This window comes from Oncorhynchus masou, chromosome 28, assembly GCF_036934945.1.
Source record: "Oncorhynchus masou masou isolate Uvic2021 chromosome 28, UVic_Omas_1.1, whole genome shotgun sequence".
Taxonomy (NCBI): domain Eukaryota; kingdom Metazoa; phylum Chordata; class Actinopteri; order Salmoniformes; family Salmonidae; genus Oncorhynchus; species Oncorhynchus masou.
The window spans coordinates 31,314,063-31,338,979 of record NC_088239.1 but is presented as its reverse complement, the minus strand read 5'-3'; the positions used below and the strand labels follow the sequence as shown (position 1 = coordinate 31,338,979).

Genomic DNA, 24,917 nt, shown 5'->3' with positions numbered 1-24,917 from the left:
ACCCTTGATTTACATTAATTTTTTCTTAGCCGGTCTTCTCCATCCCTCTCTTGTCCTGAGCAGAGCAGACAGCCCTGTTGCCCTAGCGACTCCAGACTCCACACAGACACAGAATGTACACATTCTGCTCCAGAGCCAGTGGTGTTCTTCCTTCAGACAGGCATGCATCAAAATGTTGTTCATTTTCACAAAATGTTGTTTAATTTACATAATACCTCTTGTTCACATTCGCTTGTAAATGTCCAAACTCACCAAAAATTACATTCGGTAGCTCCTACCTATATATGTATAACTTTATGAGCTGGATTACCTGTCTGCAATTAGTTTATTTATATTATTTAGCTAGCAGCCTCCATGGAAATTCCATATTACTTGCACTACTTCTGTTAGCATTGCCCAATTGTATTTTTGTTGCGTTTTTTGGAGCCCCCTTGTGTACTATGTATGTACTAGAGTATATCCCAGGAAGAGATAAGGACGGTATGACGATATGAAAATCTGGATACCGCCCAACCCTAAACGTTACAAAGTCATTTTGATATTGTTTGGAAGGATTTTATCCTATTTTCTTCAAACAGGAAATCTGAATGGCAGCCATTTTATAAAAAATCCCACCCTGGTTATCTGACACACTTCCCAGACTGCCTCCATCTTTACAACGTTCCTTAAGGTACACTACATGACCAAAAGTATGTGGGAACCTGCTCGTTGAACATCTCATTCCAAAATAATGGGCATTAATATGGAGTTGATCCCCCTTTGCTGCTATAATAGCCTCCACTCTTCTGGGAAGGCTTTCCACTAGACGTTGGAACATTGCTGCAGGGACTTGCTTCCATTCAGCCACAAGAGCATTAGTAAGGTCGGGCACTGATGTTGGGTGATTAGGCCTGGCTCGCAGTTGGCGTTCTAATTCATCCCAAAGGTTTTCAATGGGGTTGAGGTCAGGGCTCTGTGTAGGCCAGTCAAGTTCTTCCACACCGATCTCAAAAAACAATTTCTGTATTGACCTCGCTTTGTGCTGAAACAGGAAAGGGCCTTCTCCAAACTTTTTCCACAAAGTTGGAAGCACAGAATAGTCTAGAATGTCATTGTATACTGTAGCCTGAAGATTTCCTTTCACTGAAACTTAGGGGCCTAGCCAGAATCATGAAAAACCGTCCCAGACCATTATTCCTCCTCCAACAAACTTTACAGTTGGCGCTATGCATTGGGGCAGGTAGCGTTGTCCTGGCATCCGCCAAACCCAGATTCGTCCGTCGGACTGAAAGTTGGTAAAGTGTGACTCATCACTGCAGAGAATGTGTTTCCACTGCATTTCACGAAGCTCCTGAAGAACAGTTATTATGCTGAAGTTGCTTCCAGAGGCATTTTGAAACTCAGTAGTGAGTGTTGCATCCGAGGACAGATGATTTTCGCAGATGACCCATTTTTGCTCCTAGACATCTCCCCTTCACACAACGGCATGTACAGTTGACCGGGGCAGCTCTAGCGGACAAATTGACTTTTTGGAAAGGTGGCATCCTATGATGGTGCCACGTTGAAAGTCTCTGAGCTCTTCAGTAAGGCCATTCTATTGCCAATGTTTGTCTATGGAAATTGCATGGCTGCGTGCTTGATTTTATACACCTATCAGCAACAGGTGTCACTTATTTGAAGGGGTGTCTGCATACTTTGTTATGTATATATTGTATCTATATAGTATTAGTGTACCAAGTTTGACACTTGTATCACAAAGTGGAACGAGCTCTGGTATGTTTGGTAATTAGCCACTGGACGAAAAGTTGTTTCCATGCTACAGATGACTCTACAGCCACCGACAGACTTCTTTCTGTACTGCATACTTGATACTCTTGCTCCAAAGATCGCGTTAAAGATTCCCTGAGATAAAGTGAGAGTAAAGATATAATGAACCGGGAGAGGGAGAGAGAATGGAGCAAGTGCGAAATGTAATTTCCAAAATTAGAAAGTTCAATTAGCGTCTCAAACATGATCCTTCCAGTGAACTATTTGTATTTTCTAAGACTGAGAGTTAAAAATAAAACCTCCAGACCAGATCAAATGAAATCAGTTCATGGCGACTGTATTTCACTTGCCGTATTTCATAAACATTTACAAATAGAGCAATTATCAACGAGAATAAGGGGACCTGGTCAGTTTCTACGGTTATGCCTGTTATGTGTGGCACAGGAGAAAGCACAACGATAATAATTCGAATTGGCAGCACACTCGACAGACACAGCAGCACAGGGACAACAGTAAGTCTTGTCCCAGCTGTCGTGGTAATGTTAAAAGCAAGAGTGTTGTTCAGACGACCCAAAAAAGTAGGCGCGTCCACAAGAAGGGGGCGGGAGGCAGAGGAAAGGGGGGAAATGTGGGGTGAGCAAGATAAGAGGGACAGATTGAAAGGGAGACGGGGAAAGAAATACGGGATAGAGGGGTAGAGATCGGACGGGAGAGAGAAACTGCATGGGAGTCTCTCCAATTTGATAGGAAGAGTGTAGAATAGAAGAGCAGACTGGTGGTGCATGCACTAAGCATAGACTCTCGATCAGAGCACTTGACTGCGCTCATTCAAGAAAAACACACGCATACAAAAACAGACACACACACAGGGGAAGGAGCTGGGAGCCGGGAAGGCAACTCAGGACGAGAAAAACCGAATGGGGCAAAACGCGTGAGTTTGAGAACCAACAGAAGTCGCAAGGGGGAGGCAGGGGTATTCCATAGGGGTGGGGAGGGGGGGGCTCCAGACAAGCGCCAGCCAGCCATGGGAAGCAGAGAGGCGGGAGAGAGAGAGAGGGTAAACCAGAGGAACGTATACCCAGCAGGACACAGACCCTCACCAGCAGCCCTGCAGCTTCCCAACACCAGACGGCCACTTATCCCAGAGATGACAAGCGGGATGAGAGGGACCCGGATAGCTAGCTCTTGCTCCTGAGCTGTTTAACCTGGGGTGGGAGGGGGGTTGCAGTCCACAAATGTGGTCGTTGCGGAGGACCATGGGGCCGGGTCCATTACGGGGTGGCTGTTTGCTCAGGTGGCTGGGGTTGAAAATATGCCGCAGGAGCACGCTGGTGTTCGCCCTGCTCTGGTTCGGCACTTGGGTGTTCCTCAATGGCTTGGTGTTTGTGCACCGGACCATCCTCTCCGACTACTGCACGGATGACAAGAGCAAGAGGATACTGCAGAGAGTGGTGAGTAGCCTACGGGGGATGGAGGGCTCACGCTTACGCTTCTGTTTTGATGTTGACATTGAACTTGAGTTTAGTGTGTGTGTGTGTGTGTGTGTGTGTGTGTGTGTGTGTGTGTGTGTGTGTGTGTGTGTGTGTGTGTGTGTGTGTGTGTGTGTGTGTGTGTGTGTGTGTGACAAACATGCCACAAACCACATACTACAAACATGCCACAAACCACATACTAAGCAAAATAATATAACAGGTTAAGATACTGTAGAGTACACAGATTCAAATATTGATTGATCCAAGCAAACTGACTTGGAAACAAAATATTTTCTCAGGGTAAAGTTATTTAATCAATCTGTCTTGGACAAATACCTTTTTAATTCCGCCAACCAACACTCACGCAATTAAGCTGAATTGACTCAACTGAATCACAACTCAATTGAAGAGCATTCCTAAGCAGTTGTAGACAATAAACCTCCCATATTCTTAACCTCCTCTGGGCTACAGCACAGCAAATTAGCCAGTGTTATAAAAATTTTTTTTTAACACAGAGTGTTAAATCAACACTGAAAGTGTCAAGACTGAGGACCTACATAGACACCATAACAGTGTTAAATTAACACACAGCTCTGTGTAAAGCCTTATTGAAATAGTTTTTTTTTTAAAGCTGAGTTACTTGCCTTTTGAGTAAATTGTAGATTTACCACCCATGACTGTATTTGTTAGTGAGAGAGACATGGTTGTTGCATTTGGACTTCAGCAAGTGATATCCTAAGTGAACATTTTATCATAATGTTTTTTTTTATGAACACAATTTAACACTGGTCATGTATGTATGTATGTATGTATGTATGTATGTATGTATGTATGTATGTATGTATGTATGTATGTATGTATGTATGTATGTATGTATGTATGTATGTATGTATGTATGTATGTATGTATGTATGTATATTAATATATAGACAAAACACTTTGTGTTGATTTAACATGCTGTGTTATTTAAACAAAAGACACTGGAAAACTTGCTGTGTGTATGTAGCCTATCACATTTATGACTTTTAATACAATTGCTCTATGCGCCCAGAGTCCACAAACAATCCCAATGTTTACTTAGGAGACATAATTATCTCTGCGCTGCCATGCTCTCTACCAATTACACCGACTAATGTTTCAACCCCAGCATCTTTATGTAGCCCTAGAGGCATTTCACGGACTATGCATTTCGTGGACTGCAATTCTGTCTGGGATTACTTCTTGGTTCTAAAGTTTTCACATAAATCTCCCTTTGAACCAGTGGATTACACACAATGTTGTGAGTGTGATGAAATGGTGGAAAGGTGCAAAGTTCGCAGCATTTTTCCTGAAGGGAATTCCACTTACAGGGTAGAATGAAAAGATTAAACAAAAGTGACAAACACGCGTGACAAGAGCAAATATAAGGATATAGGATAAATATGTGATTATCTATGCCTATTTGTGTACAATCTGCCCAATCAGATAAACAGTGCCTTCAGAAAGTATTCACACCGCTTGACTTTTTCCACATTTGTTATGTTACAGCCTAAATTTAAAATGGATTCAATTGAGATTGTGGGTCATTGGCCTACACACAATACCCCATAATGTCAAAGTGGAATTATGTTTTTTGAAATTTTTACAAATGAATTAAAAAGGAAAAGCTGAAATGTTTTGAGTCAGTAAGTATTCAAGCCCTAACCTAAATAAGTTCAGGAGTAAAAATGTACTTAACATGTCACATAATAAATTGCATGGACTCACTCTGTGTGCAATAATAGCGTTTAACATGATTTTGTAATGACTACCTCATCTTTGTCCCACACATACAATTATATGTAAAATGTCCCTCATTCGAGCAGTGAATTTCAAACACAGATTCAACCACAAAGACCAGGGAGGTTTTTTCAACGCCTCGCAAAGAAGGGCACCTATTGATAGATGAAAAAGACAGTGAATATCCCTTATCCCCTATCAATACACCCAGTAACTACAAAGATACAGGTGTCCTTCCTAACTCAGTTGCTGGAGAGGAAGGAAACTACTCAGGGATTTCACCATGAGGCCAATGGTGTCTTTAAAATGAGGATGGATCAACAACATTGTAGTTACTCTGCAATACTAACCTAAATGAAAAGAAGGAAGCCTGAACAGAATGCAAATATTCCAAAACATGCATCCTGTTTGCAATAAGGCACTAAAGTAAAACTGCAAAAACTGTAGAAGAAATTAACTTTATGTCCTGAATCAACACAATCTCACACCAAATTTGTGCAAATATGTACAAAAAGTATTTTAGCAGATTTTGTGCGTTTTTGTGTGGCTTAATTCGTGTGAAAATACATTTTGGGGGGGCATACTTTTGAAGTTATTAGAGCAATGCATGATGGGCAATGGTGTTCTACACTTCCTTATTTCGTGTCCCACATTTATTTATATAAAAACAAACATGTTAACAACCCACTATTGTTAATCAACCAGGTTGTCACCGCAATAATTATAATATAATAGTATCCTTACCTTTTTTATTAATGCCAATACGGTTTTCTATACTTGGGATACTGGTGCACTTGTAGTCAGAAAGACTGTTTTTTCATGTAGGCAACAGTGACCTCGATGATTTTCTTCATAACACATTTCATATTTTGTGGAGCCTGCATTACACAATTTTCTTCATAATGCATTTAATACAAGGCTCCACTTTTTCGTGTTCATTACACAATGGCTTTTTTTGGGGGGGGGTATTGATGAAGGTATTCGATTGGGGAATAAGGATACATTATTATGATGGGAAATTATAATACATACTATGATACACGCACACAAACACTTAAACACATATACAACACACTCACTCTGTTTGTACTCATGTTATAGCCAACTCTTGATTTTTGTCTGAATTATTTGTAATACATTTTTTTAAATCTAGTTGTCATGTATTCATTATCTTTAAATGTTTGTAGTTTGCATCTGTCAGTAATGATTAACATGGTTAAATAGTCATACATCACTGCTTGATTTAGCTTTTGATATATTTGGCATTTCTATACATATTCTGTATTTCCACTGAAGATCGCAATAATTAATCAACACACTACCTGAAATAAAATGACACTACCTGTTATAAAACAGCCATTCAGCTATGGGTTTCACAACCTTATAATAATGATACAAGTTATATCAGCTTAAAAAGGGTTCATTTACAAAGTCTGGGGTAAAACATGTTGAGCAAAGTGGTATAGGAGAGTCTGACATACAACCCCTAACTTGAGTTCAGTCTTCCCCAATGAGAACCAAGAGCGGCCTAGCTTCATCCTTCACGACTGGGAAAGGCCTAAATTCTAGGCTGTAGACAATCCTACATCCATTTCATTAGATGTATAACCTTTATTTAACTAAGGTCGAGTCAGTTAAGAACAAATTCTTATTTACAATGATGGCCTACCAGGGAACAGTGAACTGCCTCATTCAGGGGCAGAACGACAGATTTTTACCTTGTCAGCTCAGGGATTTGATGCAGCAACCTTTCAGTTACTGACCCAACTCTCTAACCACTAGGCTACTTTGCCATCCCAGATCAGAACAAGAGGGATCAACAGAGATTGATATTACTGGTTTCCATCCTTATAAAGCATAGTTGTGTTTTCCCGCGTAACACACATTATTTGTCTACCCATATGATGTGGATCATTGTCAGGTTATTAGAACATCGTGCTTGCAATAACACTTTAAACAGGCTGCTTGTAAATGTGTAGAATGTGTTTGTTTTGGGTCCACACTGGTAAGTTTACTTATGTAAATTTGACCGTCACAGAGGATTTTCTTCTGAATAACTGGTCAGGGTTTTGCACTTTCCATTCAGCTTCAGGCAACTTTTGTATAAGGCTGGATCACACCTGTAGTGACTACATCTATCTGTCACACCCATTCTTGCTTCTCCATTGTTCACTAGATGTAGCAATGTAATTACACCCAACGCAATGTTGAAAAACACAATGTTTTTATACCACATAACTAGACGTGAGCTGGACGTGATCCCTACGCTGCCACCTGTAGAGGAAGAAAGTGAAAGCTGCAACAGGGACTCTAACCAGGGCTCATACGTTGCAAAGTGAGCTCTAACATCCGTTGACATGAAAGCCTAGCAGGCCTCTGGGCAGAGGCAGTATGCCTACAATGCTGGCATATGCCTTGTTACAATAGCCTAAGTATATAACATGATCGACACGACCGCAATAATCATCATGAAACAGCCTTGGAAGTACCATAAGTGTAAGCCAACATAATTCATTATTTTACATTAATCTGTTTAACTACATTGATATGGCTTAATTGATCATAGTCCAGACTCGTTATTGTTGCAAAAACCATGCAGTTGCACCAAGGGAATTGAAACCAAACTGATTTTTTTGCAAGTCTTCTGTGTCCCCACATTAATTGATTAATTCATTTCCCATCATGAAAATGAATCCCAATTCTCCAATAAATGCAACCCCGACATCACACTAGTATCCCAAAGTATTAAGCGAAAACAGCATTGACATTAATAAAAATTAAAAAAAACATAAGGTTACTATTTTATTATAAGTATTTTGTTGACAACCTGGTTGATTAACAATACTGAGTTGTTAACCATTTTTTTATATATAAAAAAAATGTGGGACACAAAAAAATGCAGTGTCGAACACCATTGCCCAAAATGTATTGCTCCAATAACTTTCATATGATATTCATATGAATGAAGTCGCATAGAAATGTGTTTTTCCCTACAGAAAAGCTTGGAATCTGCTGAAATACTTTTTGTACATATGTGCACGATTGAGTGTGAGATTGTGTTGCCCGAATACAAAGCCTTATATTTGGGGCAAATCCAACACATAACTGATTACCACTCTTCATATTTTCAAGCATGGTGGTGGCTGCATCATGTTATGGGTATGCTTGTCAACGGCAAGGACTGGGGAGTTTTTTAGGATAAAAAGAAATGTAATGAGCTAAGCACAGGCAAAATCCTAGAGGAAAACCTGCTTTCCAACAGACACTGGGAGAAGAATTCACCTTTCAGCAGGACAATAACTTAAAACACAAGGCCAAATATACACTGGAGTTGCTTACGAAGATGACATTGAATGTTCCTGAGTGGCCTAGTTATAGTTTTGACTTAAATCGGCTTGAAATTATATGGCAAGACTTGATAATGGTTGTCTAGCAATGATCAACAAACATATTGACAGAGGTTAAAGAATTAAAAAATAAATAATTTGCAAATATTGTACAATCCAGGTTTGAAAATCTCTTAGAGACTTACCCAGAATGACTCTCAGCTGTAATTGCTGCCATAGGTGATTTTAACATTTATTGACTCAGGGGTGTGAATATTTACAGTATGTAAATGAGATATTTCTGCTCTCATTTTAAAAACATTTTCTTTAATGACAAAAAAAGACAACATGTGGTAAAGGCAAACACTGAAGTACCAATTGCTTATTGCATTGCTACATATTTAAATCCCAATGAACATTGCGCAAGTCATTTTGGTAGGCAAGCCTGAACAAACAAAATACACAAGGTAATAATAGCTAGATTTCGTATTATGATTAAATGCAGGCAATCCATTCTCTCCCTTCAACATTTACTCTGCCAACTTCATGAATAACGCCAAACATGCTTTGAAATTATGCAGCCATTCTAATAAATCATGTGGCGAGACAAGAAATGAGCACAAAATAGGCAAATATTGGTTGCTTTTGCAACAGGTCATCAGTCAGTCGTTTCTGGTTTTGGCTTTGTTGCAGGGCCTTATGTTGGCCAACCGTAAAATGTATCCCACTCTTTAGGGTCAAACTGACCAATGATTTACTGGTCAGCAATGTCAGCCAAGGTAGAACGCAAGTAAAAATGCCCCAACTCTGTATTTGCTGTCTGAGTCTATATTCCTATTCAGACAAAGTTGTTGTTCTGTCTGATTTATATTCATCATTATTTGTTTGCAATAGGTGCAACACAATCATACTATTCATAATATGTACACACATACAGTACTCAGTATTTACTCTGAGTACATTCTGGTAAAATGTACAGATAAAAACATGTTAAGGCTAGGTGTGTAGATTTTCACATTTTTAAGGGACATTTCATCATGGCCTATAGATTATTTAGCTTTCAATCTACATTTCATTGCAGAGGAGGCTATATATGTATATACAGTGTATTATGTGGCTTGAGGTGACCACTGAGGATTGTAGCTAAATTGTATATAATGTAACAGTGAAGGGTATTTTTAACTAAGCTACTAGATGAAAACTGTCACACGGATACCTTACCACACACAATGAAGGCAGCAGCTAACTTTGAGAGCGGACCTTGACGGAAATGCCCAATATCCCGATGATACATTTGAAGTCGGGAGTTTACATACACTTAGGTTGAAGTCATTAAAACTCGTTTTTCAACCACTCCACACATTTCTTGTTACCAAACTATAGTTTTGGCAAGTCACTGAGGACATCTACTTTGTGCATGACACAAGTAATTTTCCCAACAATTGTTTACAGACAGATTATTTCACTTATAATTCACTGTATCACATTTTCAGTGGGTCAGAAGTTTACATACACTAAGTTGACTGTGCCTTTAAACAGCTTGGACAATTCCAGAAAATTATGTCATGGCTTTAGAAGCTTCTGATAAGGCTAATTGACATCATTTGAGTCAATTGCAGGTGTACCTGTGGATGTATTTCAAGGCCTACTTTCATACTCAGTGCCTCTTTTCTTGACAATGGAAAATCAAAAGAAATCAGCCAAGACCTCAGAAAAAAAGTTGTAGACCTCCACAAGTCTGATTCACCCTTAGGAGCAATTTCCAAACGCCTGAAGGTACCACGTTCATCTGTACAAACAATAGTACGCAAGTATAAACACCATGGGACAACACAGCCGCCAAACCGGTCAGGAAGGAGACACGTTCTGTCTCCTAGAGATGAACTTACTTTGGTGCGAAAAGTGCAAATCAATTCCAGAACAACAGCGAAGGACTTTGTGAAGATGATGGAGGAAACAATTACAAAAGTGTCTATATCTACAGTAAAATGAGTCCTATATCAACATAACCTGAAAGGCCGCTCAGCAAGGAAGAAGCCACTGCTCCAAAACCGCAATAACAAAGCCAGACTACGGTTTGCAACTGCACATGGGGACAAAGATCGTACTTTTTGGAGAAATGTCCCCTGGTCTGATGAAACAAAAATAGAACTGTTTGGCCAAAATGTCCATTGTTATGTTTGGAGGAAAAAAGGGGAGGCTCGCAAGCCTAAGAACACCATCCTGACCGTGAAGCACGGGGGTGGCAGCATCATTTTGTGGGGGTGCTTTGCTGCAGAAGGGACTGATGCACTTCACAAAATGGATGGCATCATGAGGGGGAAAATTGTGGCTATATTGAAGCAACATCTCAAGACATCAGTAATGAAGTTAAAGCTTGGTCGCAAATGGGTCTTCCAAATGGACAATGACCCCAAGCATACTTCCGAAGTTGTGGCAAAATGGATTAAGGACAACAAAGTCAAGGTATTGGAGTGGCCATCACAAAGCCCTGACCTCAATCCTATAAAAAAATTGTGGGCAGAACTGAAAAAGCGTGTACGATCAAGGGGGGCTTACTCACCTATCTCAGTTACACCAGCTCTGTCAGGAGGAGAGGAATGGGCCAAAATTCACCCAACTTATTGTGGGAAGCATGTGGAAGAGTACCCAAAACGTTGTACCCACATTAAACAATTTAAAGGCAATGCTACCAAACACTAATTGAGTGTATGTAAACTTCTGACCCACTGGGAATGTGATGAAAGAAATAAACGCTGAAATATATCATTCTCTCTACTATTATTCTGACATTTCACATTCTTAAAATAAAGTGGTGATCCTAACTGATTTAAGACAGGCAATTTTTACTAGGATTAAATGTTAGGAATTGTGAAAAACTGAGTTTAAATGTATTTGGCTAAGGTGTATGTAAACTTCCAACTTCAACTGTAAATACAGAGACTAACATTGTCCCAGTGTTGCTATGGTTTGCTACTGTTTCCTAGTAGGAAGTTAAGCATATCTACAGCTTGGAACAACTTCTCACATTGGTAAGGGGGCTTATACACTAATTTCATCACTTCTCAGCTGGCAATAGGGACTTTGGCTTTCGAAAGCATCATGTAGCTATGCCTCTAAGCCCGGAGCAGACATGAAAGTGTCTGTATGTGTTCAGGACTATTGTCTATCTGTGAGGCGTTCAGTCAGAATAATCAAAGAACGGTAACATCCTCTGAGGATTTCCTCAGGTAAAGTCATATTTGTTTGTCAAGTTGCAATATCCATGAAATCTCTTTTCTCATCCATAATGATAACAGACAAAAGCAAATGAAGGGAAACAAAGCAACAACAAAAAATGAAGACAGAGCTGAACTTCAATTTGAATATAACCTAAAAAAAAAACACTTTGGAACGTGTGCTTAATTCCTTATCTAACCACATAAATACCTACAACACCACCCCACCCCTAGTTGTGCTACTGTGTGTAATAGATAGTGCTAGAAATATTAAAGTTTACAGGTTCAGATGTTGGATCTTAATTTGATCACCAGGTTTCAAGACAACTTTCCTGCAATGCAGGACATTTTGAACTTGTAGTGTATTTGAGGTTTTAATTCCCACTTTGACTTGATTTTCCTTTAAGAAAAATGTATCAACCCCTACAAAAATGTCCATTCATTATAATCCACCGAATAATTCACATTTCCTGTTGCTACAGGATTATTTTACTGCTCTAGCAAACTGGCACAAATTAAGATCCTACATCTATCTGAATGCTAAATTAACTAAAAATTAAATTAATCTAAATTAACTAAAATTAAATCTTAAAGGATCCCATTCAAAAGGCTATGTTGTGAGTCCTCTTTTTAAACAGCGGAGCCATCTTTTCGAAGGTCTTTTGGCAGCCTTTGCCAGTTGAACAAACCCCTTAAGATTTTTACTGCACACCTTAATAGCTTTCTGCTCCAGGGCTTACACTACAGCTTGGCTATTTTATTCTTTATTTATGCATTTAACCAGGCACAGATGGCAATGCCTGGAGATAGGGAGTTGTACCAAGGCCATTTCAATGTGAATTCTACTGATGGTTGTGTTTCATAGGATAATTACAGTAGGCTACTGTTTTAAAAAGTATACATAATATATATATTATACTTTTTATCTGTAAAGTAACTGTAAATATGATATTGTGTTCCTTTTATACCATGCCATTGTGAATAATATGATTGGTTAATAATATTGTGACAATTCCACATTTTGTTGTGTTACAGCCTGATTTTAAAATTGATTATCTTGTGATTTTTCTGTCACTGGCCTACATACAATACCCCATAATGTCAAAGTGGAACAATGTTTTTTTGAAAATGTTACCAATTAAAACCTGAAATGTCTTAAGTCAATAAGTATTCAACCTCTTTGTTATGGCAAGCCTAAATAAGTTCAGGAGTAAAAATGTGCTGAAAAAGTCACATAATAAGTTGCATGGACTCACTCGGTGTGCAATAACAATAATATCATGATTTTTTAATGACTACTTCATCTTTGTACCACACAATTATTTGTAAGGTCCCTTGGTCGAGCAGTGAATTTCAAACACAGATTCAACCACAAAGACCAGAGAGGTTTTCCAATGCCTCACAAAGAAGGGTACTTATTGGTAGATGGGTAAAAAAAAAGCAGACATTGAACTCCCTTTGAGCATGGTGAAGTTATTCATTACACTTTGGATGGTGTATCAATATACCCAGTCACTACAAAGATACAGGCGTTCTTCCTAACTCAGTTGCCGGAGATGAAGGAAACTGGTGACTTTAAAACAGTTACAGAGAGTTATGGCTATTATAGGACAAAACTGAGGATGGATCAACAGCTTTGCAGTTACTCCACAGTACTAACCTAACTGACAGAGTGAAAAGAAAAAAAACATGTACAGATATAAAATATTCTAAAACATGCATCCTGTTTGCAATAAGGCACTAAAGTAATACTGCAAAAAGTGTGTCAAAAAAAATGTGCCATTAACTTTTTGTTCTGAATACAAAGTGTTATGTTTGAGGCAAATCCAATACAACACATTACTGAGTACCACTCTCAATATTTTCAAGTATAGTGGTGGTTGCATCATGTCATGGGTATGCTTGTAATCGTTAAGGACTGGGGAGTTTTTCAGGATTAAAAATACATGTAATTGAGCTAAGCACAGGCCAAATCCTAGAGGAAAACCTGGTTCAGTCTGCTTTACACAAGACACTGTGTCATGCCTGCTCCTGTTCCTCCCCTCCGGCATACGAAGTTGCCAGAGTACTAACCACCGGTCCTGGGATTCATCATTACACACACCTGGCTCTCATCATTACGCGCACCTGTGAATCATTATGATTCACACATGTACTCCATTACCTTCATCATTTCCTCCCCTTTATATGTCACTCTCCCAGGTTCACTCACCAGTTGGCATTGTTCGTGTGTATCGACGTACTGCCTTATGTTAGTGTCATGTTCTTGGTTTTGTTGTTTTATTAAAAAGTTTCACCTGCACCTGCTTCCGATTCACCGACCCATCATTACACACTGGGTGTTGAATTCAATTCTCAGCAAGACAACCTAAAACATAAGACCAAATCTACACTGGAGTTGCTTACCAAGAAGACAGTGAATGTTCCTGAGTGGCTGAATTACAGTTTTGACTTAAATCTACTATCTAAAACTATGGCAAGACCTGAACATGGTTGTCTAGCAATGATCAACAACCAATTTGACAGAATTTGAAGTATTCTTAAAAGAATAATGGGCAAATGTGTGTAAAGCTCTTAGAGACTTACCCAGAAATAAATATGCTTCTGCTAAGTATTGACTCAGGGATGTGAATACTTATGTAAATTAGATATTTCTATATTTAATTTTCAATACATTTGCAAAAGAATATCAAAAATCATGTTACTTTGTCATTGTGGGTTATTCTGTGTAGATGGGTGAGAGAAAAAAATCTATTTTAATCCATTTTGAATTCAGGCTGTACCACAACAAAATGTGGAATAAGTCAAGGGGTATTAATACTTTCTCCTATGGAAATGGAACAGGTCATGAAAATAGAATATAATATTAATATAATGTATGTGGTAACTTCTGTGTTTTTTTATTATGTGCTAGTAAACCAGCTGTTTGAGACTAAAAACAATATGACAAGGGCTTGAATCCCACAGCTAAGCGATCAGATAATGCAACACTAGGCTACTGAATAAAGGGGTTTAGTTTCCAAATAAGCAGCAATGAAGTTGTGCATAGTGCATGCATTCATAATTATGGGATACTAGTACTTCCAGTGAACTGGACTTCTCGATAAAAAACAGGCCACCCTCTCAGTGCCCTCAAAATGAATGTATTTATTGTTCTTCTTCGTTTAAAATGAATAAACACAATAAAGTCCACCCCACATTCACACTCCACACAATAAGAGCAATTATGGCTTGATGATTTACAGTACTGGCTTACATTGGCTGTGATGAGTGAGTCCAAATAATTACATTGTTCCCGCTTAGCAAATCGTGCCAAATGTATATAATCTAGGCTACAATGTATATATTTTAAACGATTGTCTGTCGAATAATGGGGAACAAAAGGTCTTCTCTGGACGTATTTGAGTATATCTTTGTTTTCCGACAAATTTTTCCAGTGAGAGAAATCTTAGTAGAGCTAAGGCCACTGTTGTAGGACATTCCAGACATGCCGACTCTGACCAGTGCTTGGGCCAGACTGCGCTCCGCTCAACGGACCGCAGCACACTGGTCCACTGCACTTTTCTTGTGTGAAACTTGTGAACTGTCATGTGAACTGAAGCCACTACAGTTCAGCCATTTACAATAATTGTACAAAATAAGTATGCTTTTAATAACAGGAAACTAACCATATTTATGACACATGCATTGAACTAATGTAATTCTGAGGGATTCGTTTGTTATTACATAAATGCGAAGGGACATTGCGTTATTTAGCTCCCTTACCCATTAGCGAATAAGATTACAGAATGGTGAGCACTGTAAAACCTATACTGCCACTACCAGGTAGATTCTCTTCATAGGTAGATGGCTTCAGTTTTCAGAATAAGAAGTGTGTGTAAACAGGCAGCAGTTTGTGAACTTTGTCTGTTTGATTGAATCCCAGTCATAGAATAGGAATAAAGCATAAATGGTACAATTAAAAGGTAAATGTTTTATAATAGAAAAGTGGACCAATCTTTGCAGTGGTGCAGACGCTTTAGTAAACCTTGCCATTAGGTTAAATAAAAAAATTAATGTGATTAGCTTTTGCTGGGCCTTTTAAGATCTATGTATTTGGACTTTAGTATATGGAACGTGCTCCAGAGATGGAGTTTGGGCTTAGCCCAGCCAGCAGCGATTTCCCTGATTCTGATTGATGGTCAATAAATGTTTGCTTTGTTCATTACCTTTTTGGGGATTTCGAGACATACAATGTGAAAGGAGGAAAAGAACAGAAAGCAAACACCTGCTGATTTTTTGTTGTTGTTGCTGTTTCGACCCTGTAATCATGATTATGTGACTTGGCTGGTCAACCGAAGGTTCATTAATGACTTGGACTACTTCAAAGTCTGGATTGTGTTGTTTCCCTGAGCCCACGTATTCACGTCATTAGCTAGAGTTTGAAATGCCAAACAAACATGCTGTGGGCGCCAGCAGGGCTATTTATTGACTTTAACTCTTGTTGCCGTATTTTGGCTTCTCTGTACATATCCACATCTGACAATATGACATGCGTAACTATAGCTGAAGCCACTGTTTCTCCACAAAGCAATTATACGTACATTGTAAACGCCAATGCTTATACAAAATGCCAGCAAAACATCATGACAGAGTCCAAACACCACAGTGGGAAAGTTTACATACAAACAGAAGCTTAAAAACAGCTGCAGTCTGACATTATGCAAGTCCCAGGAAATCCAGGGAATTAAAAATGGATGTGTGGAACTTGGATGCCTTGCTGAGAAGGGAAAAAAAGAAAAGAGAAGAAAATACACGATTCGGCCTGGGCTAGATGGCTAGGCTGGGATATTATGGCCGCGGCACCGGTTAGCCTACACAAGGCCGAGAGATAGCAGGGGTGCATTAGGGGCCTCAAAATAATTGCAGGGGTCTCTGAGTTCAGCCCTCTGGAGATAAGGGGAGGACACTTAGGCCTTTCAGATGGCTGCAATGACCGTCAAAACTATGTGATACAGCTCAAGACAGGCCACTTTCATTTGTGTTGTCACCCAGCCTAACAGATAGCAAAGTTGGAGAGCAGGAAAGTCTGCCAATGCAAACATAGTATGAGACTCAATATCAGGCACAAGCCAAGCAGAGAAGGTTGATGACTGCTAACTCTTTTTAATTTATTTTGTGAAATATACACTACCGGTCAAAAGTGTTATAACTCCTACTCATTCAAAGGTTTTTCTTGATTTCTACAATTTCCTCATTGTAATAGTATAGACATCTAAACTTTGAAATAACATATATGGAATCATGTAGTAACCAAAAAAGTGTTAAACAAATCAAAATATATTTTACATTTTAGATTCTTCAAATAGCCACCCTTTGCCTTGATGACAGCTTTGTACACGCTTGGCATTCTCTCAACCAGCTTCACCTGGAATGCTTTTCCAACAGTCTTGAAAGAGATCCCACATGCTGAGCACTTGTTGGCTGCTTTTCCTTCACTCTGTGGTCCGACTCATCCCAAACCATTTAAATCTGGTTGAGGTCGGGGGATTGTGGAGGCCAGATCATCTGATGCAACACTCCATCACTCTCGTTCTTGGTAAAATAGCCCTTACACAGCCTGGAGGTGTGTTGGGTCATTGTCTTTTTGAAAAACAAATGATAGTCCCACTAAGCGCAAACAGATGGGATGGCATATCGCTGCAGAATCCTATGGTAGCCATGTTGGTTAAGTGTGCCTTGAATTAGAAATAAGTCAGCAGTGTCACCAGCAAAGCACCCCCACACCATCAAACCTCCTCCATGCTTTACGGTGGAAAATACACATGCGGAGATCATCTGTTCACCAACACCGCAACTCACAAAGACACAGCGGTTGGAACCAAAAAACTCCCATTTGGACCTCAGACCAAAGGACAAATGTTCACGAGTCTAATGTCCATTGCTTGTGTTTCTTGGCCCAAGCAAGTCTCTTCTTCTTAATGGTGTCCTCTAGTATTGAATTCTTTGCAGCAAAATCAACCATGAAGGCCTGATTCACGCAGTCACCTCAGAACAGTTGATGTTGAGATGTGTCTGTTACTTGAACTCTGTGAAGCATTTGTTTGGGCTGCAATTTCTGAGGCTGGTAACTCGAATGAACTTTTCCTCTGCAGCAGAGGTAACTCTGGGTCTTCCATTCCTGTGGCGGTCCTCATGAGAGCCAGTTTCATCATAGCGCTTAGTTTTTGCGACTGCACTTGAAGAAACTTTCAAAGTTCTTGAAATGTTCCGTATTGACTGACCTTCATGTCCTAAGGTAATGATAGACTGTCGTTTCTATTTGCTTATTTGAGCTGTTGTTGCCATAATATGGACTTGGTCTTTTAACCAGGTGACTTCCTCATGAAGCTGGTTGAGAGAATGCCAAGAGTCATCAAGGCAAAGGGTTGCTATTTGAAGAATCTCAAACATAAAATATATTTAGATTTGTTTAACAGTTTTTTGGTTACTACATGATTCCATATGTGTTACTGCATATTTTGTTCTTCTTCTACAATGTAGAAAATAGTAAAAAATAAAGAAAAACCCTTGAATGAGTAGGTGTTCTAAAACATTTGACCGGTAGTGTACATATGATTATGCCACATGGACCAAGTTGTCGGTATGTTAATGATTTTGTAGCACATCTGCAATGAACTTAAAACAATCACTAAATTGTAATGAATATAAATAGTCCACAACCACAGTTTTCAATTATTATCAGTGAAGTTAATGTTCAATTTCATGTTATTTGGCCAATTCATTCACTTCAATGTGTCACTATGTGATGTATGACCTATGCTTGTAAGCTTGCAATTTCAATGCAAGCCTTACAAGCCTAGAGAGAAAGGGGTGTGGAAGGACCAATAAACATCTGTGTGGGTTGGTGATAAGAGAAACAAAACTATGGCTAACGTATTAATGCCATGCCGCCCAGTCAAGGCTATTAAGCATCTCACTGAAATCTTGAGAGAATCAAGATGACAGCTGTTTACTTTGGAATGTAGGCAGAGAGGGAGTTTCTATGTAATCCCGCCAGGAACACTAATCATTTTCAACCTCTGGATGTACATCTATGCACTGAGATGTACACCAATCACATTAGCTCGCGAATCGGAGACATAAAAAAGCAGGTTAAATAGAGGGCGAAGCTGTAGTGTCGTGGGATGTAATTTAATTCACCATCAACTGGAACATGTTCAGAAAATGTACTGCCTTGTACAGGATTGTCCATTTTCATTTCAGTAGCACAGTAATACAGTGCCATTCCCTTATTAGGATGTGACGTAGACTACAAATCACATTTTTCAAATCTGCTGTTCAAAAATAAACGTTGTTTCCTGCTAAATTTGTTGGTGCCTCATCATTTTAGAAGAAAAAAAAGATTTGCAAAAAAAACTATGTTTTGTGACTCTGCCATGACAACCTTACTATGTACACCAAAAATAATTTGATTTTGTCTGTGTGTCTCTCTGTCTGTCCCAGTGTGAGGAGTACCGCGAGGGCGCCCTGACTGGTGACCTCTGCGAGGACCTGTGCGTGAGCGGCCAGGTGGAGTACAAGCGCTGCCTCTACTACGAGAATGGCAAGAAGGTGATCGAGGCTCGGTGGCGTGGCACTCCTGTGGTGCTCAAGTCCAAGCTGGAGAACTTCTCCTCCTACGAAAGCCTGGGCCTCCTGGAGTACCAGGACCCGGCCGAGGAGCTCGCTCCCCTGGACGTGGTCTTCTATGCCACCCTGGAGATCAGGAACTCCCTGGGGCTGGACATGGGTGGCAACGCCTCGCTGCCACCGCTGTGGGGCCAGAGGCTGAAGGAGCGTGGGCGGCCCTACTCGCGGCCAGAGCTGGCATCGCTTTGGTCCCTGCTCCAGCAGGAGGAGTACGTCTTCCTGAGGGTGCTGCAGGACCTCAGCCGCCACGTGGCCAAGGTGCTGGGTTCCTGCGGACACTTCTACGCTGTTGAGTACTTGTCGGCGGGCCACGCCTGGGACCAGAACATATTCTCTCTGGAGGAGTTATCGGCGGGCCCATGGACGGCGAGGGACATGGTGCACCGCATCGCCCTCAGCTTCCTGGACATGGCGTGGCGCTTTGACAATGACTTCTCGCACCGCCTCCACCTGTGCGACATCAAACCAGAGAACTTTGCCATCCGGAAGGACCTTACGGTGAGCTGACCACATTCGCACGCATACACACACACATATGAACACACTCACACACAGAGTACACTCATAGACACACACGCACATGCTTCAAAGCAATAAGTTGCTGACTCTTTCACAGAGGAACTCTAAAACAGCATGGAAGTCTCATTTGGAGATAAACCTGTCATTAAAACTGTCCCAGAGCGGCTGCTGGGTACCCCTCACAGATCTGAGATCGGCTTCTTTTTAGTGGGGGAGTTCCGATTCTTTCTGTGTAAACAAGACAAGGTCAGATTTAGCTCCCTTTTTTCATAGTAAAACAGTAATTAATCCACACAATAATACTGCAGCACATTAATCCGCAGAGTGCAAACCGTTTGATGAGAACAACGTGCAATCTGAAGAATGATGAGGCTCCAAGTTGTTTAATTGTTTCCCACAAGGTTAAAAAAACAGCCGGTTGTGCCATTTTTCACAATTATATTACGTTGCTTTTTAACGTGGAGGAAGCCCATGATCCAGGCAACACACCGAGGAATATGATTAAAGATGTATTTAAATCTGCTTGTTGAGGACACCCCTTATGCATTCCACAATATAAGTTTGTCTGAGTTTCACCTGAGTTTCTCTGTGTGAAACCTATACACCTTTGGCTGACTCTGACCTATGAAGGACTGAGAGCAAGGTGCATGTACACCGCACGTTGCATTTTTGTACCCCAATTATGCCATCAGTGTGCCAATAATCAGTACAAAACATGTTTTATTTCTGTTGATGGGGGATTCAAAGAATAGACAGATATCCAAATGAACTCTTTCTGAGTAGCCTAGATGAGACAAGAGGAATAAAAAGCGAAAATCATTAACACAAAAGCATAGTATTACCATAGAGGGTATTACAATTTATTAACAGTCCTCTCTGGTAGGCACCATTTTCATTTTATTTCCATAAAAATGTGATAAACTTGCCAGTGCCGTGAAGAATAAGCTGTTTGAGCAATCAATGAAAAACGTATGTATTATCTTTAGAGTGAGTAGATTTATTTATATTTTAATTCAACTTGGCTTAAGTTGCTGTACACCAATTGCTCATGTTGGCGGCGGTACCCGAAACTGGAGAACATTAGTTTGATGAGGCCCTCGATGAGATAACTATTGTTATAAGGACATCATTTATTTTGCATAACAGTTAGCATGCCAAAACCCAAATTATCTTTCGAAGTAAAAAAAAAAAAAAAGAAAAAAAAAAAAACATGCAAGAAAAAAAGAAAGATGGAAGCTTTTACAATTTATCGACAGCGTAGAAAGTAAAGAGATGACGCTGTTTGAAATGAAATATAATATTCTCATCCCTATTATGGTTTACATCAACCGTGAGCTCATTTGATAGTGTGGACAAAGACCAGGAGAAAGGAGAGGAGTCCAAAGGAGACATGTTATTGTCTATGTTTCGGCTGCTGCGTCGTCAAAAAACAGTATCCTTTCAATCCCTCCTTTCTTTTTTTATCTCAAAAGTACATGTATATAGCTCCAGGTGATACTTTGTTTTTTACCGTGCAGCTGATCCCTTATTTAGTTTTCTCATGTGATAATAAATAGAGGAAAGGAATTCTCTGTTATATACTGGGGGGTATATTGAAAGGGTGTATTGAGTACAGTATATTAAATGTTGGGGGGGGGGTTACACAGTATAGGGGCTATATTGTATATTAAAAATATATTGGGAGTATATATTTGGTTGGATTGCGTCATTGCATTAGCAGTGGTGAGTGATACATAGGATACCAATTATTATCATATCTGTCAGATCTACAGCTCCTTAAAGCGCTATGCTGATTTGGCTGGACGTGATGGATGAGTGAGAGCAATGTCGAGAATACCATCTCTTATGTCCACTGATCACTCAGGGCTCTATTCAGTCTGTATCGCTGAAGCATCACAGATTGCGCACTAGAAAAGTGAAGGTCATATCCGATTGAGCCGACATACCGTGAATGCAGTCTCCTTGACCACGAGAACATTCCCTTCAGTTGTCAATCACGCTATGAAGCTTCACCTTCCGCGATACGGATTGAATAGAGCCCTTAAGATTCTTTCTACCTTTCAGAATTCGACAGTGACTTGTTTTTGTTGTTGTTGGTGTTCTGACATGTTTGCTACAAATCAGCTGAAGCTGACATGAAGTGCTGCAGTGGCGTCATTCCTCACGGGCCGTCACTTAAGCAAAGAGGACGATTATAACAAGCCATACAGATGAAACAGAATCCCAACGCCCTTAAACAACAGCATGTGTGAATTGTTGTTGTTTTTTTTACTGTATAATTCCATGTCAATGAGATTCAAAATATCTCCCACAGGAATAGTTGCAATGTGGTTATTCTTGATTTATTCCTTTTGCTTAAAAAAAAGAACAAGTGGTGAAGGAAAAGGGAGGTAGATGAAAGTAGTGAACGTAAGTGAAGATTCTGAAAATAAACGAGGCTAAATAAAAATAAATTTGATTGATTGATACATCTATTAAACCCTTGCCTCTGGGGTCAATGTGAGCTCAGGAGTTGGCAGCAATGAAACTCCGGCACTTACTCAGCTCTCTCTGTGCTGTTGTGCAGGTGGTGGCTATAGATGTGGACATGGCTTTCTTCGAGCCCAAAATGCGAGACATCCTCGAGCAGAACTGCACTAATGACGACGACTGCAACTTCTTTGACTGCATCTCGAAATGCAACATGAAGACGAACAAGTGCAGCTCAAAGCGGAGGAATAGCAACCTGCAAGTAAGTGTGATTGCATCAAAATATGAATGTGATTGCATATTATTTTCAACTCACTCTACATCTCACCATTAAGTAAGTTATTCAATTCTTGGGTTGGTTGCTCCTCTGAAGAGCTAAACAGGAGCACTCAACTTTTAATTATTTTTAATTATGAATGTGTAGTTGAGCGCTTCAAGGAATGTTAATTGCGTATGATAACACTATGGAATTTCAGTGCATGATGATAATACATGAACCAACCCAAGATAGATAAGACCTCAAGAGACTATTTCCCACTTTCGCTGTAAACACAGAATAAATTATTTTCGCTGTAAACACAGCAGTTGTCAGCTTAAGCAGAAATCACCTTTACGGCCCGGGATTCAATACGATCGTGTTTTTTGTCAGCATTTTAATTGCTATGTTTCCGCATTTGCGGAGACTATATCCACAGTTGACCTTTCAATGTTGACCTTTCAATGGCACATTGTTCAAATCCGCGATCGGTTTGAAACCCGGCCTAAGACGCAATGCAGTACAAAAGCGCAACATGACTGCAAAAGAGACAGCTTGGAATGTCTGAGAAATAGTGGACAAATGAAACTTTTGGGTAAATTAGTGAGGTTTGAATTTGTTGATAAAATGCGGGACATGATTGTTTGGTTGCGGGATGCTGGACAAAAGGCCAAAATGCGGCACGGTCCAACACAATCCGGGACATGTTGTCACCCTTGTCAATACCTAGTCTTTGACATAATATGCATCCAATTGATAAGTTGAAATACTGTCGTCACTCATACTGCCGGATGCCCTGGAGAAGCAGAGAGCTCCCAGACAATGTCGCATATGTGATGACACCAGGTCCACCTCAAGGCCACAGGTGGCTGCTGCGAATGATACCTTTCCTCCGCTCCTGATCACTTATCGCGACCCTCGCTGACCCCTACCTCTCCATTGTACTGCCTGCCATCCAGGAGACAATGGTGGCTTTGTCTTTAAACGATTGCGGGGGTCAAGGAGACGATTTGTGTCTCGGGGGCTCTCGTCCCCTTCAAACAGGCGTGTAATAAGAATATGACTGATGATGGCCCCGGTGATAATGAAATAAGAACTAAGGAACAGTAGGTTACTCTCACAATGACCAACCCCCCTCCCCTTTTCTCTTGTCCACCCCTCTTTCTTCTCCTCTCTGACTGTCCACTTCTGTCATCCCCCTCCCCCACTTTCCTTGTGTTTCTGACTGTCCCATCCTCTTCTCTCCCCTCTCTGTTACCCCCTTCCTCCGTTCCTCTTGGGTCTGCCTCACCCCCTCTTCTCTCCTCCTTTCTTCGCTCCTCTCTGGACTGTCATCCCATCTTCTCTCCCCCTCTCTTCTGCTCTGGACAGGTGATCTGTCAGAAGATCTTCAGGCCCTGGTTCTCTCCCACACTGCTGGGCGCCAAGGCGGGCCTCCCCCTCCAGGTGGACCTCCAGCGGGCGGTGCAGGAGTGCGCCGAGACGCCCTGGGGAGAGGACGAGGAGCGTCCCCAAGCCGTCCAGAAGCGCTTGCTGCACCTCCTTACGCGCCTTCTCCACCAAGGGACCTCCTCTGAGCGTGGGGGCGCAGATGGAGAGGGCATTCACTCCCACACAGCTCTTAACTTCTGAGACATTGCACTGTTCACTCTCACAAAAACTATACACTGAAGAAAACAATCATATTGGCTTCATGTGAGTTATTTAAAGTGTCTAGATGTTTTGTGATGTGATTCCTGCGGACTGATACTGGTTGTTGATGTAACAAAAGATGCACTGATGGTGGTAGTACTGACTATGTGTCTTTAGTACCTACAGTAAGCAGACAATGGCAGTTTCTGAGGTATAACTGAAGCATCTGCCAATAATTTGTGGTCTATCAAGCAAGTGGTTCTTATTTGAGTCATCATTACATTAAATAAATGCAGATACTTTCTTTGAACCCTTTTGTACAGTCGATCTATTACTATGATCTCATGTTGATCACTAAGGATATGCCCCTTTTCTTCAATTTCCTCCAAAAATGACATACCCAAATCTAACTGCCTGTAGCTCAGGCCCTGAAGCAAGGATATGCATATTCTTGGTGCCATTTGAAAGGAAACACTTTGAAGTTTGTGGAAATGTGAAATTAATGTAGGAGAATATAACACAATAGATCTGGTAAAAGATAATACAAAGAAAAATCTACAGTTCTTTTGTATTTTTTTTGTACCATCATCTTTGAAATGCAAGAGAAAGGCCATAATGTATTATTCCAGCCCAGGTGCAATTTAGATTTTGGCCACTAGATGGCAGCAGTGTATGTGCAAAGTTTTAGACTGATCCAATGAACCATTTTATTTCTGGTCAAAACGTTGTATCAAGACTGCCCAAATGTGCCTCATTTGTTTATTAATAACTTTTCATGTTCATAATGGTGTACTCTCCTCAAACAATAGCATGGTATTCTTTCATTGTAATAGCTACTGTTAATTGGACA

General features: G+C 40.3%; 1 protein-coding gene across 1 annotated transcript; it reads left to right on the top strand.

Moving 5' to 3' along the window:
- The first annotated feature begins 2,414 nt into the window (after positions 1–2,414).
- dipk1c (divergent protein kinase domain 1C) lies at positions 2,415–24,377 on the top strand. Its single transcript, XM_064941909.1, has 4 exons — positions 2,415–3,197; positions 19,006–19,689; positions 22,277–22,441; positions 23,807–24,377. The coding sequence occupies exons 1-4, from the start codon at positions 2,982–2,984 to the stop codon at positions 24,065–24,067; spliced, it is 1,326 nt and encodes a 441-aa protein (XP_064797981.1). The 5' UTR covers positions 2,415–2,981; the 3' UTR covers positions 24,068–24,377.
- The last annotated feature ends 540 nt before the right edge of the window (positions 24,378–24,917 follow it).

Excerpts from the sequence above, each read along its gene's own strand:
- dipk1c (XM_064941909.1), top strand. The coding sequence starts at position 2,982 with ATGTGGTCGTTGCGGAGGACCATGGGGCCGGGTCCATTACGGGGTGGC. Across the intron at positions 3,198-19,005 it reads AGAGGATACTGCAGAGAGTG|TGTGAGGAGTACCGCGAGGG; the intron begins GTGAGTAGCCTA and ends TGTCTGTCCCAG. Across the intron at positions 22,442-23,806 it reads GGAGGAATAGCAACCTGCAA|GTGATCTGTCAGAAGATCTT; the intron begins GTAAGTGTGATT and ends TGCTCTGGACAG.